The 19,774-nt window shown below is 37.0% G+C and overlaps 1 protein-coding gene across 2 annotated transcripts in view; it reads right to left on the reverse strand.

Moving 5' to 3' along the window:
- The window catches only part of EPS15 (epidermal growth factor receptor pathway substrate 15), a 113,020-nt gene that overhangs the window by 25,488 nt on the left and 67,758 nt on the right, over positions 1-19,774 (reverse strand). For both annotated transcript variants that reach the window (XM_090269439.1, XM_090269440.1), the window contains exons 14-16: positions 6,116-6,277; positions 5,535-5,732; positions 1,077-1,280 (exon numbers count right to left, since the gene is read on the reverse strand). In XM_090269439.1, coding sequence (XP_090125565.1) covers positions 1,077-1,280; positions 5,535-5,732; positions 6,116-6,277 — 564 coding nt within the window. The remainder of the gene's footprint in view (positions 1-1,076; positions 1,281-5,534; positions 5,733-6,115; positions 6,278-19,774) is intronic.

Raw genomic sequence — 19,774 nt, forward strand, 5'->3', positions numbered from 1 at the left:
TACCCTCCTCCCCCTAGCAACCACCACACTGTTTCTTAAAGGTAATCCCACATTTTCTTAAAAGTAAATTTAATCCTGTCTCTTCTTGCTTAAAATACTTAAAAGGCTGCTCACTGTAGTGTAAGTGCCCCAATGTTTCAAAATAAATCCAAATTTCTTACTCTCTGGCCCTTTCTGACCTAAAAGTGGTCATTTTCATCCAGATACACATCACAATCACCCAGAGAATTAGTTTTAAAATATATATGTACCTGACTCCATCCCTGAAACTCTAGCTCAACAAGCCTGGAGTGGGGCTCAGGCATCTATGTTTTGATAAAGTACCAGAGGTAAGGCAGGTGCCTCAGGAAAGAGCCGCGTCTCCTGCCAATACTCTCTCCATCATCACAAGGTATCCTCCGAAAACAACCCCCCAGGACACTGTGCCCCACGTTTTCTCCCATCTCATACAGATGCTAATGATTTTTCTCTGCCAGGAATGTACCACCTTCTCCTTTGTTCAATAACCCCTTTCTCACTTTGAAGGTGACTTGTGAAGTTTTCCCTATAACATCTTCTCTGAGCCCCCTCCAAGTTGAATATCCCATGCTTCCTCTGTCAAAGCCCTTTCATGCCCTGTTATGCTACCGGCTACCTGAGGGCATGCTGCTGGAAGGCAGAGTTCTTTTGCCTTTTGTCTCTGTAGGTCCCACCCATAACACAGCAGCATGCTTGCACTTAGTTGATGCTCTCCAAATAACTGGTAAAAAAAATGTCCTCAACTATAGAAAATAAAGAATGACTTTCGGCTTTGGGGGAGAGTATTTAAAAACTGTTTTAAAATGTTATTATCTATAGAACTACTGTTTTGAAAACTTGCTATATATAACAAGTAGATCAGCTAGAATAACATTTTTAAATTGTTAAAACTCTTAGAACTGTTAGATCAGTACCCACTCTCAAAAAAGAAAAATCTCAGTTTTCCTCAGACGAGGCAAAGTCACGTATTTGTATCAGGCATGATGTCAGCAAAATTTTGATCTGCATTATTTTTTTCCTGAAGTTGATTATGTAGGTTATGGAGCTATTCGACTCACTGGAGACTCCTGGTGTATAGGTTCAGACTCCAGGTTGCTCTGGCTGTCAGCGCGCTCGTTCAGGTTGGCCGTTTCACTGCTGCTGGTGCTGAGGCTGCAATAATCTGTAGCACCATTTACAAGAATGCTGTGTGGGCTACTGCGCCAGTTTAATTGATTATTATGGTTTTCCAGCTCTTTCATTTCCAACAGTTTCATATGCATCTGTCAACACAAAAGACATGCAATGTAAAACTGGCCATACCCTTAGACTTGGTCAAGGATAAATGTGCTTCTATGAAGAGAAAACACTGGGGATGAAGCATGACTCAGAGATTCAGTAATCCATCCCAGTAAATTCTCCTCTTGAAATTCTAGTACATATGGATTTGCTTTTGTATACCTTTTGAAAGCCCTATAAATTTTTATTCAAATAGCTGCATATTAGCAGTCCTTTATAGGGTATAATTAAAAAAACAAGGGTCAGGGTAATGGGAAAAAGAGAGCCAAGTGACAGAGCAAGAGAACACTTTGTGGTGAAGCTTTAGAAGAGATAAAAGTTGGGGGAGAGCACTCAAGACTTTAGAGCCATCCAGACTCCTATTGTGAAGGAGAGGGGTGAAGACAAAGATAAGATGAGCTCTGGGATTTCTTATTAATGGGCCAGAGTCTCTAAATCAAAGCTATGCCAAACTTGCTAAATAAAAGGCACTCAAAGTTTTCTTGATCCCAATATCCAAGTGACTTTATACTCCTGGGACAGAGAGTAGAAGTCAATCAATTTCAACACACATACACACACACAAATGTGGCGGCCCAGTGGCAAGAAAAAAAGGCTGATTTTTATTACCATCTGCAAAGAAAAATAAATTTACAAATATCTTTTAAAAATTGAGAAGGTAGAATCAAAAAATGTTTCTTAGTCAAAAGAAATAATGTAATTTTTCATAACCTATATATAAATGATATTGGAATTCCCTTTATTACCATGCTACGCTTTTTGTTTTTAGCAAACATAAAAATGAACAATTGACATTTCATAAATCAAGGCTCTGTTCACTTAGCCTTATTTTCCCCCATAAGATTTTTAAGTCACTCAATCTGAAATCTGTAATTTACCACAGTTCATTCACATAACCTGGGGAAGGAACACTATTGTGGACTGGAAGACAAATGTAAATCTAGCTCTGTCACCTTCTAGTTAAATGATCTTAGTGTAACCTCTCCAAGTCTATCCTTTAATCTGAAAGGGAGAAATACCCATCTGTTATATGGAGCAAAAGACATCTGAGAGAACGCTGTAAAATGCAAAGGACTATGTAAATGACGGACAATGTAGCACACCATATTTCCCACTCCAATAGCAATTTTTTCCCTTTACTCATGTTCTACTAATTCACCGATTTTAAAAAAGTTAAAGACTTTAAGCCCTTTGAGGGAAGAGATCACAACTTTTGGTATCAACTTTGTATCTCCATCATCTAGCACAATGATGCATACTGTAAGTGTTTAATATATGTTCACTTAATGAACACAAGTATTGTACTATAAACAGTGGGCATCAGGAAGCATTTGTATGTAGCACATTGGGTACTACACACTTGTAACACACAGCATCCATGTGCCGTGCGTAGTCCTAGTGCTATACAATAGTGGCTTATAAACTTTTGTTTTTTACTGTAATCCACGTAAAGAAATGATTTTACATCCTAACTCAGTATATATGCATATATTTGGATGTCTCTGTGTGTATATGTATACATAAATATAAACACATATAAAATACAAACATACATAATCAGTTTATATATGATTTTAAATATATATGTATATGTACATACAGTGGTAAAACAAGTTTCATCAAGTAATACTTATCCTTACTACACATAATGCACTCTGATGTTTCCTATTCTATCCTATTTCATTAAAAAAAATTTTAATCATTACCATTGATAAAAATTTTAATACCCACTACAACCTTGCCATTGAAAATTTATAACATTAACACTAAAATGATACTCATCATATAGATAAAATAGTAAGTAGATATATTAGCCTATTAAACAATTCTACTTAGGAGAGTTTGTTCCTTGTGGTTATTTCTGAGACAGTCAGTAGAATCTTGAACAGAATTAGGCACTCTTGTGCCTGGCTCTCATGCCCCTGTCACTAAGCCTATGTTCTTCCTTAGTGTCTAAGTAAACTTGAGTAATATAAAAAAATGAGTCAGGCGACACAAACTCTTCATAAATTGTGCAAGCAAAGTGCAATAAACTATTAGAACACCTTTAAAATACTTGGATAAAAATATTTTATATTGTATAAGTACAATACATAGATTTAAGGTCAGAAGTTCTTTGGTTTTTTCTTGCTACAAAGACTATGTAAGAAGTACAGATGAAAATTCAGCAAGTTAGAAAACTTTTCTTCAGTTGTTCCTTTTTCCAGAAAAGCTATAGTTTAAGCTTTAGAGAGCAATGACAGTCTCAGACTAGCTTACAACCAGATTTTCATTTTTATAGACCCATAGGAATATACTGCCCTCTGTGGGAAAGACACAGAAGCCATTGAGTAAAATGTAAGAAGATAGGCATGTTTATTCTTAAGATTTGGAGACCAGATACAAGGATATAATTCCTTCCACAGATACCAAACATATTTTGGCACACGTGGTAGTACAGTTTACTAAAGCTATTTTCCTTGCTCACAAACACTGTTTTATTTTCTGAATGATAATTTATAATACTGAGTCCTTTCTATTTTTCTTATTTTGCTCCTTCCTTTGAAAGAAGTTCCCTTTCAAAAAGTCAAAGAAAACAAAAAGGAAGCCAGAGAATGACAGAAATTATTTGCAAATCAAATATCTGACAAAGGACAAATCTAGAATATATTTTTTTAAATCTTTAATTTAATAACAAGAAGAAAACCCAATTTTACAAATGGGCAAAATATGTAAATAGACATTTCATCCAAGGAGATGTCTAATTAGTACATGAAAAGATACTCAACATCACTAGTCATTAATAAATACCAATTAAGAAAACACCGTGAGATACCACATTACATCTTCTAGAATAACTATAATTAGAAAAACAGACAATAGAAGTGTTTTTGAGAATATGGGAATGTAAAATGATACAGCCACTTTGGAAACCAGTTTAGCAATTTAAAGTTAAAGAAAAGGGGGGCGGTGAGCATAACTTTAGAATATAACTATTCCATACCCAAGAGAAATTAAAACATACGTCCACACAAAGAATTATATATAAATGTTCATAGCTGCATTATTCATAATGGCCCCAAAGTAGAAAGACTCCAAATGTCCATTAACTGAGAATGAATAAACACTTTCAATGGAATATGTTGATACATGCTACAACATGGATGAATCTCAAAAACATTATAGCTTCAGTTTATCCAAATCCAAAATAAAAGGAATGGGCTATGTCCAAAATAAATAAATAAATGGAGCTACTTTAAATGGAGCCCGAGCTGCCATGCCAGAGGTACTGCTTTGTACATCTTAAGCCCCAAACCTCTGGGTAAAATAACCTTTGGACTGGGCCTAGGACAATACTGTGTGGCAAAGAACTGTTTGCAAAGATAACAGGAAAGCAGATATTATGATTACTGGACTGATCATTTAAAACAATGTTCAGAATTAACATCACTGTTATGATATCTGCACCAGTAGAAATGCCTTCCTTCTATTGATGTAACTGTTCCCCTTTCCCTTTTCATAAATAAGAACACGAAATCAGTGTGTCCCAAGCTATTCTACTGATCTCAAATAAATGCTTTTTTTGCCTTTCACTTTGAAAAGACCTTTTATTTTTAAGTTAACAGCTATATGATCTCGATGCTTCTATGTAACCATCTTGCTACCTACCATTCTATACAATAGTCTCCATTTAAGAAGGCCTGGAAATAACAAAGCAAAGGATCTATATGATGGACACACCATAATACCACACATTTATTTACATAAATAATTTTCTAATTAAAAAATTAAAGGTTGTCAATAAGCAAAACAGATTTCAAAATTAGATTCACAGAAAGAAAGATACTGGGTTATTATTTATAAAAATAAGTAACAGTTGGCATTTATGGGTCAAACGCTATGTGAAAATGTCTCACAAGTTTTGCCTCATTTAATCCTCACAGCAGCCCTAGGAGGTAGGGGTATTATTAATTCTCCAGTTTTATAGATGAGAATCTGATGCTAAAGTGATTCAGGTAGGAAGTGGCAGAGCCAGCACTTACCCTAACTTAACTGTGACTCCACTGATTATTACCACACGTACAGAATGAGTGATAGTGCAATTTATGACAGGTAACAAAAAACCTGTTTGCATGAAATGACTGAAAAATGGGTAATAAACTAGGCAGAGAGAGAGGGAGCAGAAGTTGAGAAAGTATTTACTGAAACGATACGTGAGGGCCCATGTGAGCATATTTCTTGCTGCTACAAAGACTTACTGAATTGACTTCCTGCTGTGAATCTTCCAGGTGCTGCTGAAGAGGCCCGAGCTGCTCCTTCCCCGACTCCACACTCTCTTCCAGTTCTGCTGTTTCTTGCTGTAGGAGAATCAGTTCTTCTCTAGCTTTGGCCAGCTCTTCTTCGTAAGTAGAGATCTGAGATTCCTGACTAGTTAATTCTGCTTTCAGAGATGAGATCTATGATATGGAGGTGAATGAGAAGAAGGGGGATATAAAAAGATGTCATTGAAATGTTCCATAATGTAATACATTTATTTGTTTAGTTTACTATTTTGGCATTTTTGGTGCAATTTTTTGATAGAGCAATTAGAGAACAAATAGAGGAGAGTTAAAGGCACAGGTACCACACTTCCAAATAAAATTCAGAAAAATAGTATCCTATTTTTTCCCTAAAGAGAGCCTGTAATTTCTGGATGAACCATATTCCATTTCCTTCATGTGCCCAAAGTGTTGATTAGATTGCCACCTAACGACAACAACAAGAAACAGAGAATGTTTCCATTTTAACCCAGGAAAAGCCACTAAGGCGTAGATTGCAGCAGTAACCAGCCAGTCTTTACCAGCTGGGCCTCCTCAGCGCATTTCTTTCTGACTTCCTGGAGCTGCTCCTCCAGCTGGGCTTTCTGCTCATCCAGGCCATCAAGGAGCTCCTGCACGTGCTGTTTCTGGGCCTGTAGTTTTTGCAGGTTAGTATTCTCTCTTTGAACTTCATCCTGAAGATCCTGAAATACAAGAAAATGAACATATGCTCTTAGAAGGCAGAGGAAGATTAAGTCAACAATTTTTAAGAGCCTATCTTAAGGGAAATAAAGTCTTGTCTTATTAAATATATTGTGTTGGTAGGCTGAAGTACTCATACCTTTAAATACAATGTTTACTTGAGGACCTCTTCCCTAGACTCCAGATTTAGATATTCAGTTTTCTTACTCAAAGCTGTCCTTGGATGTCCCATGCCCTTCACTATTCACTAACAAATCAAAAATGGCACTCCTGGCATTTCCCCTCCAAGCCTGCCTTATCCTCAATCTACCCCCTGCTTTCAGCTTCTCCGGCCAAAACAAACAAACAAACAAATAAAACAAAACATCATATTCTCTGACTCTTCTCTTTCTCTAACATCTCAGCTCCAATTTGTCAGTTTATTTTCAGTACAGCAGCCACTGTTAAAAACCTATGTCAGATGATGTCGTTCCTCTAACCCAGGACTGTACACTGACTCCCCATCGCCCTCACTGTAAAAACCAAAGTCCTTACAATGGCCTTAAATGCTCCCATCTCCCGACTTCATTTCCTACTGCTCTCTTCCTTGCTTGCTCTATTTCAGCCATATTAGCCTCACTGCTACTCCTCAAACATGCCAGATTCGCTCTTTTCTCAGGATCTTTCACTGATCATCCCCATCCCCTCTTCCTAGGAAGTTCTTCCCCCAGGTATCCACATGGCTCAATCTCTCGTCTCTTTAAAGTTTTTGCTCAACTGTTCCTTTCTCAATGTGACCTTCCTCAGCACCACTACTACCACCTCCCTCCCCACCTCTAATTCTCCTTCATATACAGCATATGATTTTTTTTTTCATTGCTTTTTAGAGAGGAAGGGAGAGAAAAACATCAGCGTGGAAGAGAAACATTGATTGTTTGCCTCTCGTACGTGCCCGGAGCTGGGATCATACACACCCGGATCAGAGATCAAACTCACAACCTAGGTATGTGCCCTGATGGGAATCAAGCCCAGAACTTTTGGGCTACGGAACAATGCTCCAACCAACTGAGCCACACCAGCCAGGGCTATAGCATATGATTTTATTTACTTTCTGTAACAGCTTTATTGAGATAACTCACATGTCATACAATTGGCCCATTGAAAGGGTACAATTCAATGGTTTTTAGTACATTTTCAGAGTTCTGCAACCATCACCATCACAATTTTAGAACGTTTTCATCACTCCCAAAAGAAACCCCACACATTAGCAAGCCACTCCCTATCCCTCCCGATCACTCCAATGGAACCATACAACATGCAACTTTTTTTTTCTTCTTGTGACTGACTTCTTTGTTGTTTAGCATGTTTTCAAGGCCCCTCTATGTGGGCATAAAATAATTATTTTTAACAACTTCATTAAGGTATAATTTATATACCATAAAATTTGCTTACTTTAAGTATACAATTTGTGTTGGTAAATCTATACAGTTGTACAAGCACCAGCATAATCCACTTTTAGAACACTTGCATCACCTAAAAACCTCCCTCATACTTTTTCAATCCTTGCTCCCATATCTAGCCCTAAGCAACTAATGACTTGCTTTCTACCACTAAAATTTTGCCTTCTGTAGAAACTTCACATAAATAGAATTACATAATATATGCTCTACTATATCTGGCTACTTATACCTAGTATAATATTTTTGAGATTCATCTGTGTTGTTGCATGTATAAATAGTTTGTCCCTTTTTATGAATGAGTAGTATTCCACTGTATGAATATACATTTGAGGGACATAAAGATTGTTCCAGTTTTTGGCTCCTATGAATAATAAAGCATATAATTGATCTTGTTTATGGTTTTAATCCTTCCACTGGACTGTAAGCTTCATGAGTCCAGGGATATTTATAAGTTTTGTTCACTGCTGTATTCCCAGTCTCTGTACACAAGAGGTACTCCATAAATATTTAGTGAATAATAACTGACATCATAAAGATGTCAATTATCTCCTAATTAATCTATACATTCCATTGAAAATTCTAACAAGGTTTTTCAAGGAACCCGACAAGGTGATTCTAAAACAAACTGTAAGAACAATGAAAAAAATAGCATTATAAAATGTAAAAGGACTTACCCTACCAGATATGATGAATTATTGGGAAGTTAAAATAATAAAGACAGTTTGGTATTGATGCAGAAATAGTCAAATAGACTAAAGGAACAAAAAGAATTTAGATATGAATATAGGCGTATAAGGAAAAAAATGAGAAGACATGTATTAAAATTGATTGGAAGAAAAGAGAACTATTCATAAATAATGCTGACATCCATATAGGAAAAAATAAAAAATAAAATTAACTAAGTCTCTAAATCATACCAATCAGAAAAATAAAATTCCAGGTATATGACAGACCAAAATGTAAAAGACAAACTTTAAAATGTATAGAAATTAATACAGATCTCAGTGAAGGAAAGAATTTCTTAAAACAAACCAAAATAAATAAACCATTTTGAAAATGCTAGATTTATTCATTTATCTATGTGTCAGGTCTTATACTTCATGATAAAAGACTACAGAGACTAAAAAATAAAAATACAACATACACAGGAGACTTCCGGCTAAGATGGAGGCCTAGACTGACACGCTCCGTCTCCCTCCACAACTAAGAAGGATTACAACTACCGCAAAACCAGAAATAACCAGAAGTTCCAGAAAATAAATGGAAGTCCAACGTATGAAGTTATAAAGAAGTGGTGCTTGTCCAAACCGGTAGGAGGAGCGAAACCAGGGCGGAGAGGTCAAGCTGTGCTGGTAGTGGCAGCAGCAGTGACGGCGGCAGGACAGCGGGAAGTACAGACACCCGTATTTAAGGGGAGACAAGAAGTGCCTGGTGAGCACCCCCGGCTGCAGACCAGACCCCTCAGCTTGCAATTCCAATGCCAGGGAAGGCAAACCCCATTGCCTTGGACTGTGAGGCCTGGAGTGGGTGGGGAAAGAGGAGGAGGCTTCTGGTCTCTCAGCGGACAGTGAAAGGCAGGAATCCATCTTGGACCCTCACCCCCACAGAAAACACTCCAGCATGGTGAGAAGGGTCACCCAGTTGTGACAAGAGCATGGGGCTCCACCCCCTATAGCATATGAGGTGTGACAGCCCCGCCCAGGAAGCAAAGGTAAACACAAAACTGCCAGGATGGCACAGATCATGATAGAGATCCTGGTGATGCAGCTGATCAGACAGCAAATATCTAATCTAACGAAGCAGCAGATAGGAAATCTTTCTGAGGCTCAGTTCAGGGCTTTGGTTATAAGAGTGCTTACAGACCGGGGAAGGAATGAAGGCTAGTCTTGCTGAAATGAACAAAAACACATACGAAACTAGTGGTGAGGGAAGGATCAAATCAACAAATCAGAACATAGGGAAGGAACAAACAGTCAACCAGTGCAGAAAGAGGAAATGAAAAGTGAGGAAAATGAAGAGAGGCTCAGAAACCTATGGGACAGCTATAAGCAGGCCAACATCTGAATCACAGGGTTGCCATAAAGTGAAGAAGAATTAAAAATTGAAAAATTATGTGAAAAAATAATGAAGCAAAACTTTCCTAACGTGGGGAAGGAAATAGACTTACAGGTCCAGGAAGCACAGAGAGTTCCAAAAAAACTGGACCTAGGGAGAACCACACCAAGACACACTATAATCAAAATGTCAAAAATTAAGGATAAAGAGAGAATCTTAAAAGCAGCAAGAGAGAGGGAGAGAATTATGTACAAAGGGGTCCCAATAAAGACTTTCAGCTGATTTCTCAAAAGAAACTCTGCAGGCAAGAAATATTCAAAGTAATGAAAAACAAAAACCTACAACCACAAGTACTCTATCCAGCAAAACCGTCATTCAGAATAGAAGGGCAGAGAAAGTGCTTCCAGGACAAAGTAAAACTGAAGGAGTTCATCAGATCCAAACCACTGTTATATGAAATGATAAAGGGACTTATTTAGGAGAAGGAGGATCAAAACTATGAACATTAAAATGAAAACTGTATCATAACAACCAACAACAGAAGCTAGGGAACTGAAACAAAGGCAAACTAAGTAGGCAACGAGAGTGGGAAAAGAATTATAGGTATGGGGAACATTATCGAGGGAGGTCAGTGGGGAGGGGGAAGGGGGAAAGGGAGGGAGGTGGTACAGGAATTAAGAAGCATAGTAAGAAGGAGTGAAGTAGACAGGAAGATATTGAGAAGAACTATATGCACAACCAATAGGCATGGACTGGTGGGGGGGACTGGAGGGAGGGGGGGTCACTGGGTGGAGGGGAACAAAGGGAAAAGAAATTGGGACAACTGTAACAGCATAATCAATAAAGCATATTAAAAATATATATATTGAGACATCTTTGTACCTTGTGCTTAATTTGCTGTAAACCTAAAATTTTCCTAAAAAATAAAGTCTATTAAAAAATTTATCAGAGGACTTCTGGTCAAATAGCTGCTTAGATAAACACGGCTCACCTCCTCGCACAACCACATCAAAATTACAAATGAACTATAAACAACCATCACTAAAAATCATCAGAAATCAAGTTGAATGGACAACTATGAAATTAAAGAAACCACATCCATCCAGACCGGTAGGAGGTATAGAGACACGGAATACACTAGTCCCACATTCACATGACGTGGATAAAAATTCATGAGGAGACTGTCAAGATGCAGGTGTAGGCAGACATGTTTTGCCTCCTCGCGCAACCATAGGAAGAATTACAACCAGATCTCAAAAACAAATAATCAGAACTGTCAGAAAATCAAGCTATATGAAAGTCTGACAACCAAGGATTTAAAGAAGCCACTTTCATCAAGACAGGTGGAAGGGGAGGAGTCACAGAGATGGGGTAGAGAGGAAGTGTGGCTTGGACAAGCAGCAGCAGAGGCAACAGAACAAATGGTCCCACATTCACATGTGGTGCATCAAAACTGGGAGGGATACCCTGGGAGCAAAGGATCCCAGCCCCCCGCCAGACTGCACAGCCCAGGGCTCCAGCACTGGGATGATAAACCCCGGTTACCTCTAGCTGTAAAAACCAGTGGGGGTTGGGGAAGCAGAAGAAACTACCGACTGTCACCACTTAAAGGGCATTCATGGTCTTAGAACATACACAAACCCCAGGGCAGCAACTAGGGGGGAGCCAATCGCATGAAGGAAGTGGGTGAAGTGACTGGAAACAGGGTGAGTGGCAGGCAAATCGCCGAAAGTCAGGCAGCAACATTGCCCCCTCTCTGAACCCCCATCACAAATAGCTACAAAGCGGCGAAGCAGGTTGTTCTGCCCTGGCATTACCTAAGTCCCCATCTCACACAATTTACCTAATACACAGAAACAAACACAGGGAGGCTGCCAAATTGAGGAGGCAAAGAAATATGGCCCAAATGAAAGAACTGATCAAAACTCCAAAAAAAGAACTAAATGAAATGGAGATAAGCAATCTATCAGCTGCAGAGTTCAAAACAGTGGTTATAAGGATACTCAAGGAACTTAGTGAGGACCTCAACAGCATAAAAAGATCCAGTCATAAACGAAGGATACACTAATTGAAATAAAGAACAATATACAGGGAAATAACAGTAGAGTGGATGAAGCTGAGAATCAAATCAATGATTGGGAACATAAGGAACCAAAAAACAACCAATAAGAACAACAAGAAGAAAAAAGAAGAAAAAAGAACAAGGGTAGTGTAAGCAACCTCTGGGACTACTTCAAGAGTACCAATAGTCACATTATAGGGATGCCAGGAGGAGAAGGGAAAGAACAAGAAATTGGAAATCTATTTGAAAAAACAATGAAAGAAAACTGCCCTAATTTGGTGAAGGAAATAGACATGCAAGTTCAGGAAGCACAGAGTCCCAAACAAGATGGATGCAAAGAGGCCCACATGAAGACACATCATACTTAAAATGCCAAAGTTTCAAGATAAAGAGAGAATCTTAAAAGCAGCAAGAGAAAAGCAGAGAGTTTCCTACATGAGAGGTCTCATAAGATTGCTGATTTCTTAAAAGAAACTTTGCAGGCTGAAGGGATTGGCAAAAAATATTCAAAGTCATGAAAAGCAGGGATCTACAACCAAAATTGCTCTACCCAGCAAGGTAATCATTTATAATAAAAGGGTAGATAAAGAGCTTCCCAGACAAGAAAAAACTAAAGGAGTTCATCATCACCAAACCATTATTATATGAAATGTTAAAGGGACTTATTTAAGAAAAAGAAGATCAAAACTATGAACAATAAACTGGTAATAAGTACCTACCAATCAACAACTGAATCTAAAAGACAAACTAAGGAAACAAGGAGAACAGAGACAGAACTATGGATATGGAGAACATTTTGATGGTTGCCAGATGGGAGGGAGGTGTGAGAGAATGGGTGAAGAGGTGAGGGGATTAAGAAGTATAAATAGGTAGTTACAGATTAGCCATGGGGATGTGAAGTACAGTGTAGGAAATGGAGTAGCCAAGGGTTTACAAGCATGACCCATAGACAGGAGCAATGGTGCTGGGGGTTGCCTGAGGGAATTGGGGGCTAGGTGAATGGGGGCCATGAGAGAAAAATTGGGACTACTATAATAGCGTAATCAAAATATAATTTAAAAAAAAAAACAGGAGGGAGATGAATGAAAGCAGCCATTGCCATCATCATTACCATCAAGAAACATAGTAACCAAGACAGAGTGATACATATATATATCCTCTGATAATTGGAGTTCCTCATCTGAGCCACAGAATGGCACATTACTAGTACCACTGTACATGCACAGGAGTCAGGTTAATTCATTACTTATAAATGGTTCTATAGGGAATTAGGACTCAGTTCTCTCCAGGAACTATAGGTAAGAAAGAAGAGGGGATGGATAACTCTAAGGCATGTGTTAGCAAGAGGTGGGGAGATCTCAAAGTGGGTGAAGAAAAATTATAAACACAAATTTTTAAATAACAATATCTTTTTAATAACATACTATTCAAAGGTCCCAATAATTATTCATCAGAATAAGGATCTAAAAACAAGAAAAATGTATCAGAAGGTTTCTAAATTACTGCATGTTATTTATAACAAGATAACACAATATCATCATAATAGTGAACACGTTCAGTAGTGTTTACAATGTGATAGGTACTCTTCTAGGATTTTTATATATATCAACTAATTTATTATCTATTGGGTTGGTCAGAAAGTTCATCTGGTTTTTCTATAAAATGGCTCTAGTAGCACTTAGTTGTCTTTAACTTCATTTGAAACAATTTTGTTAGACTATATTGGGACAGTTGTCATATTAGTGTTCATTTTAAAAATTATCAAAATTGGTGAATTTTTGTGTATCCACTTCAATATTGAAGACGGAAGGAAATTTGCAACATTTTTGGCATATTATGCTTTATTATATTAAGAAAGGTAAAAATGCAACTGAAACACAGAAAAAGATTGATATAGTGTATGGAGAAGGTGCTGTGATTGATGGAACATGTCAAAAGTGGTTTGCGAAGTTTCGTGATGGAGATTCCTCGCTGGATGATGCTCCTTAGCTGGGGAGACCAATTGAGGTTGATAGTGATCAAATTGAGACATTAATTGAGAGCAATCAACATTATACCAAGCGGAAGACAGCTGACATACTCAAAATATCCAAATCAAAGAAGTTATTGCTGAAAATGAAAAATGTGTTATTTTATGGAAAAAACCATACAGACTTTTTGGCCAACCCAATATGTATCTATAGGGTAGGTACAATTATTAGTCGCATTTTACAGATGAAAAAACTGAGGCACAGATGGTCAAGTAACTTGTCCAAAGTTACAGTTAGGAAGTGATGGCGTCAAACTAGGTTCTGAACTCTCAAATCACACTGCAGAGTATTAGTAACCACTAGGCTATATACTGCCTAGTAGACTAAATGTCTCACACATGTGTGCCACTATTTTTTGAATCTAGGAGTATCTTGGAGATATTGCAGATTTGGTGCAGAATACTGCAATACTGCAATAAATCAAATGTTGAAATAAAGCGAGTCACACAAATCTTTTTGGTTTTCCAGTGCATATAAAATTTGTTACTACCATATTATAATCTATTAATAGCACTATATAATAGCATTATATCTTAACAATGTGCATACCTTAATTTAAAAATACTTTTTTTGCTAAAAATTACTAACCATCATCTGAGCCTGTTGGAAAAATGGTGCCAACAGACTTGTTCAATGCAGGCTTGCTACAAACCTTCAAAGCGTTTAAAAAAAAAAAATTGCATTATTTGTGAAGCACAAAAAAGGGAGGTATGCCTGTATACACAGATGGTTCTGCAATTAAATAAAACATTGAACAATGCTTTTTACAGTTGCTTTTCATCTTGTATTTTTTCCCACTAACTGATTACATCTAAAAATATAAACTACCATGCTGCTTTCTTTAAAAATTTAAGGGCCAGCACAATAGATGATCATCATGAAAGACTTGTCCATTGCTAACATTTCATGAGTCTACGTGATTACAGATTCATAAAGGTGAGCTCCACTAGTATTTTGTTATCATTTACCGGCACCACCTAAATTTTTTTTTCAAGCCTAAATTTTTAAACTTACCTACACTGTTAATTTATCCATACTCAACTACAGAGATATTGCTTTAGATATGCACCTGGCATTGGCTCTCAGTAAATACATGGCAGCTTTCATTGTCCCTCTTGTGATTCATAATCCTGCTTTTGTTTCTTCCTATTCCATATGTCCAACTTTCTTTTAAAATAACTCATCGAATAGGAGCATTCTTTAATCACTCTGCTATTTCAAAAATATATGATGGTTCCCCCTCATCTGCAGAATGAAGTAAAACTGGCTACAAGACACATTAGAACCTTCACACCTGGGCCCCAAGTTACCCTTCTACTACCTTTGTTTCCTCACATTCACCTGTGCCCCACCCCCAAAAGACTCTCCTCCTATTCTAAGCCATTTCCTGTGTCTTGAAGGCCCTCCCCCACCATTGCTATCTGGAAATGCATTAATCATTCTTAAAGGCCCAGCCAGATTTAATCCCCTCTGACTCTCCGAGGTTCTTTTACCTGTGCTCTCACCACTTTGTACCTAACCTCTATTATCACACTTAGTATATTACATTATAAATTGCTGAAGGACAGAGCCAATCCCTCATCTGTCTTTGAGGTTCCACAACCTAGTTCAATGCCTAACACATTCCAAACAATAATTAAGCAATGACTGATAACTATCACAAGGATTCTAGTATCTGGGAGAAACTATTGGGAAATGTGCCTGAGGTTGACAGAAAGAAAGGACTTGATGTTATTTTAACATACTGTTAAGTTTCACTCTCTATGCAAACTATAGCTAAATATTAATATTAGCCTCAAACTGATCTATGATAAAGGCTATTTGTTAAATTAAAATAACCAAATTTCTATTCATGGTTTTATAGTGTGTAGACCAAAACTGATCTGACATTTAAAATATCCATCATCTGAAAATAATCTTTACTGCTTTAGCATGTTGCTATGGCATATACCTTTTGCGTGTTTTTAAGCTTACATATTTGTTCTATATGTTATATTATGAGCTATTCTCACTCTTCAGGAAGGCAGTATAACCGCTTCACTTTAACACAGTAGCTTGAGTAACTACAGTGGTTTGAAAAATTTTCATAAAATATGCTTTAAAAATGCCACCTGCAGATCTAAAGTAATTTTATTATTTGGGAATAAAATTCATTGTGAATATCTTGCTGTATTACATATATTATAGAAATATAGTAAAGTATATAAATTATATAGTTTATATGTAATGATATGCTGGCCCAAAATGCAGTTTTTAAGAATATTAGGGGGAAAATATTTTTTCTTTTCCTTTAATTAAAAATACTCAGAGGTGGGAATAGGAAAAATATCTCTTACCTATCCCCATCCTCAAATATTCCAGTATAATTTCCCATCCTCTCCCAAAGCCCAAAGAAAAACATTGGACTTTATATCTCCAATAATATGTAGTCTTCATAATCAGATGTAATTTGATGTCTCTTTTTATTATAAATCTAATGAAAAATAAAATATACCTTAAAAGGGCCACATAATAAAAAAAATGTCTAGGACATAACGCTGATTTTTAAAAGATGAAGACAAAGACTGAATCACAAATATAAAGCCATCTATGTATATTCATAAAAAATACAGCAATAATGTGAAATGGCTCTCTCTCTAGGCTGTGAAATTGTGGAATTCTTTTCTTCTATTTTCCTATATTATACAAGATTACTATATTTTACAAGATTAGTATGGACCATATTATTTTTATAATCAAGAAATGTAAAAAATGACAATTTCCACATCAATATCAGTATCCAGATATACTTGGCTATTTTATTTTGGTATATATTTACTTACCTTGAGACTAAGTGAAGGCAACAAATGCATATCTCCCTCCCACCTACTCCCTCCCCCCTGGACTAGGGCAGTGGCAGGTGCTCCTAGCAAACAGTATCTTCCACTAAACTAGGATAATTTTCTCTTTACCTTACAACAGCCCCTTGGTAAAGTCCTCTCCTGAGTCAGTGCATGATCTCAGCACTATCAAATGTCATCCCATCAAGTGAGTGACTGAAGACAATTGCAGATGCCTTCGTAGTTAGGCTCTGCTCTATTTTTTTTTTTTTTTCTTTTCAAAACATTTCTTTATTAATAGTGTATCTGAGAGACAGAAGTTACATATTTTTTACTTTGCACTTTCCTCAGGTAACTTTTACCTTGTGCAGTTTGTATTTTGGTTCATCTTGCACCATTAATGATATCGATGAATTTTTCTCTTAAAAGAGACATCTGTGTTGTCCTGGCCAGTGTGGCAGTTGGTTGGAGCATCGTTCAGGAAACCAAAAGGCACATACCCGGGTTGCGGGTCTGATCCCCAATCAGCCAATGTTTCTCTTCACACCAATGTTTCTCTCCCTCTCTTTCTCCCTCCCTTTCCTTCTCTCTAAAACAAATGAGCATGTCCTTGGGTGAGAATAAAAAATTTTAAAAAGAGAGAGAGAGAGAGACCTTCGTGTTTACGGTGAACTCAGGTTTCAGAGGTTTAGAATATGTCGACATTGACAAACTTAAAAGCTTTGAAGATTTACTTTCAGACAATATTATCACAATCCTTAAACATTAAATAGGGTTTGTAAAACTAGGCTTCAATTCAGTTTCCTGCCCCTTCTACCTTAGTTGTTTTGCTATTCTGATAATTTTGAAAAGTGAAATGATGTAACTAAACACATTAATGAAATAAGTCTACTGCCTTACTTCCTCCCAGCCCCAGGTTCTAAATGAAAAGAAGTTAGCTTCATCAGTAAAAATTTACCTGGGCAAAACTTGCCTCAGCAAAAATTATTTTACAAGTTAAAGTAATGGTTCCTGCAAATTTTGTCTATAAGAGAAGAATCCTATATAATCTAAAATGATCATTCACACAGATAACTTTTCTGTTTTCTACTACACATATTTTAGGTGACTACTCTTGCTGTACAAAACAATTCAACAGTACAGTTAATTGAATCCCTTGATCACTCCTCCTATCCTACGCCCTTTCCTAAAAGTAACAGGCTGGCCGGCAGTTATGCTCTATTTTCCACGATCGTGCTCCACTTGCCTACCTGTGCCGGCAGCAGCAAAGGAAAGGAGGACAGCAGGAATTAAGAGAACGGCACAGAGGGAGTGAGCAAGGCTACTGAAATGCAGGGCCAGGTCTGTTTTCGAAAAATACCAAAGCTAGTCACACCCAAAGCTCCTCATCCAGGAATGATGGGATCCTTGAGCTGGGATGTTGGCTTAATTTAAGAAGAAATTTCACCGCACCTTTATAGTCAATTAATATTTGACAGAAGAAGCAAACACATACAATGGGCGAAAGGTAGTTCATTCAATAAATGCTGTGGGGGAAAATTGGACAAATAAGTGCAGGAAAATGAAACTAGACCACCTCCTTACACCACACACAAGATAAATTCAAAATGGATTAAAGACTTAAACCATAAAAAAATGTAAAAGAAAACATAGGTAGTAAAATCTTGGACACTGCTTGTAGCAATATTTTATCTGATATATGTTCCCAGGCAAGGCAAACAAAAGAAAAGATAAACAAATAGGATACATCAAACTAAAAAGATTTTGTACAGCAAAGGAAACCATCAACGAAACGAAAAGACAGCCCACTGAATGGGATAACATATTTGCCAATGATACATCTGATAAGGGGTTACTACCCCAAATTTATAAAGAACTTATAAAACTCAACACCAAAAAAACAAACAATCCAATTAAAAAGTCAGCAAAGAACCTGAATAGACACTTCTCCAAAAAGGACATACAGATGGCCAATAGACATATGAAAAGATGCTCAACATCACTAATCATCAGAGAAATGCAAATTAAAACCACAGTGAGATATCATCTCACACCTATCAGAATGGCTATCATCAATAAGTCAACAAACAATAAGTGCTGGTGAGGATGTGGAGAAAGAGGAGTCTTTTTGCACTGTTGGTAGGAATACAAATTGGTGTAGTTACTGTGGAAAGCAGTATGGAGATGCCTCAAAAAATTAAAAATAGATCTGCCTTTTGACCCAGCAATCCCACTTCGAGGAATATATCTAAAGAAACTCAAAACACTAATTCGAAAGAACATAAGCACCCCTGTGTTCATTGCAGTGTTATTTACAATCGCCAAGATATGGAAGCAGCCCAAGTGCCCATCAGTAGATGAGTGGATAAAACAACTATGGGACATTTACACAATGGCACACTACTCAGCTATAAAAAAGAAGAAAATTTTACCCTTTGCAAGAGTATGGCTGGACCTTGGTAACATTATGCTAAGTGAAATAAGCCAGTTAGAGAAGGACAAATACCGTATGATTTCACTCATATGTGGAATCTAATGAACAAACTGAACAAGCAAAACAGAGACAGACTCATTAATGGAGAGCAGGGTGACAGCTATGGGGAGTGGGCGCGGTGAGGAGATGAAGGGATTGAGCAAAAAGGACTCATGGACAGGACAACAGTGTGGTGATTACAGTGGGGAGAGATGTATAAGGGGGTTAAATGGTAATGGAAAAAATATAATGAAAAAAGAAAATAAAAAGAAATTTCAAGGAAAATGTCCTGTTTGATACAAATTGCAAAAGTTACTGAAAATGATAAACTCATCCCCAACCCTCTACACCCCATGAAGTACTACAGGGATAATGAAAATAAAATTTAAACAAATACATAAAAACTTTTAGCTATTAAAGAGTAAAATAATTCACTTTAGCAACCCAAGTCAGTTGTATAACTGAAAAAGTAACTTAAATACTAAGCCTATGAAATATTAGAAACACAAATATGTTTATATTTGTTTCATATAAAATACAGAGTAAAATGTGAACATAAAGGACACTTAAGTTATGAATAAAACACTTATATTTAATTTTTAAAACTCTACATAACAAAAA

This window comes from Furipterus horrens, unplaced genomic scaffold (assembly GCF_987537825.1).
Source record: "Furipterus horrens unplaced genomic scaffold, mFurHor1.1.pri manual_scaffold_3, whole genome shotgun sequence".
NCBI lineage: Eukaryota > Metazoa > Chordata > Mammalia > Chiroptera > Furipteridae > Furipterus > Furipterus horrens.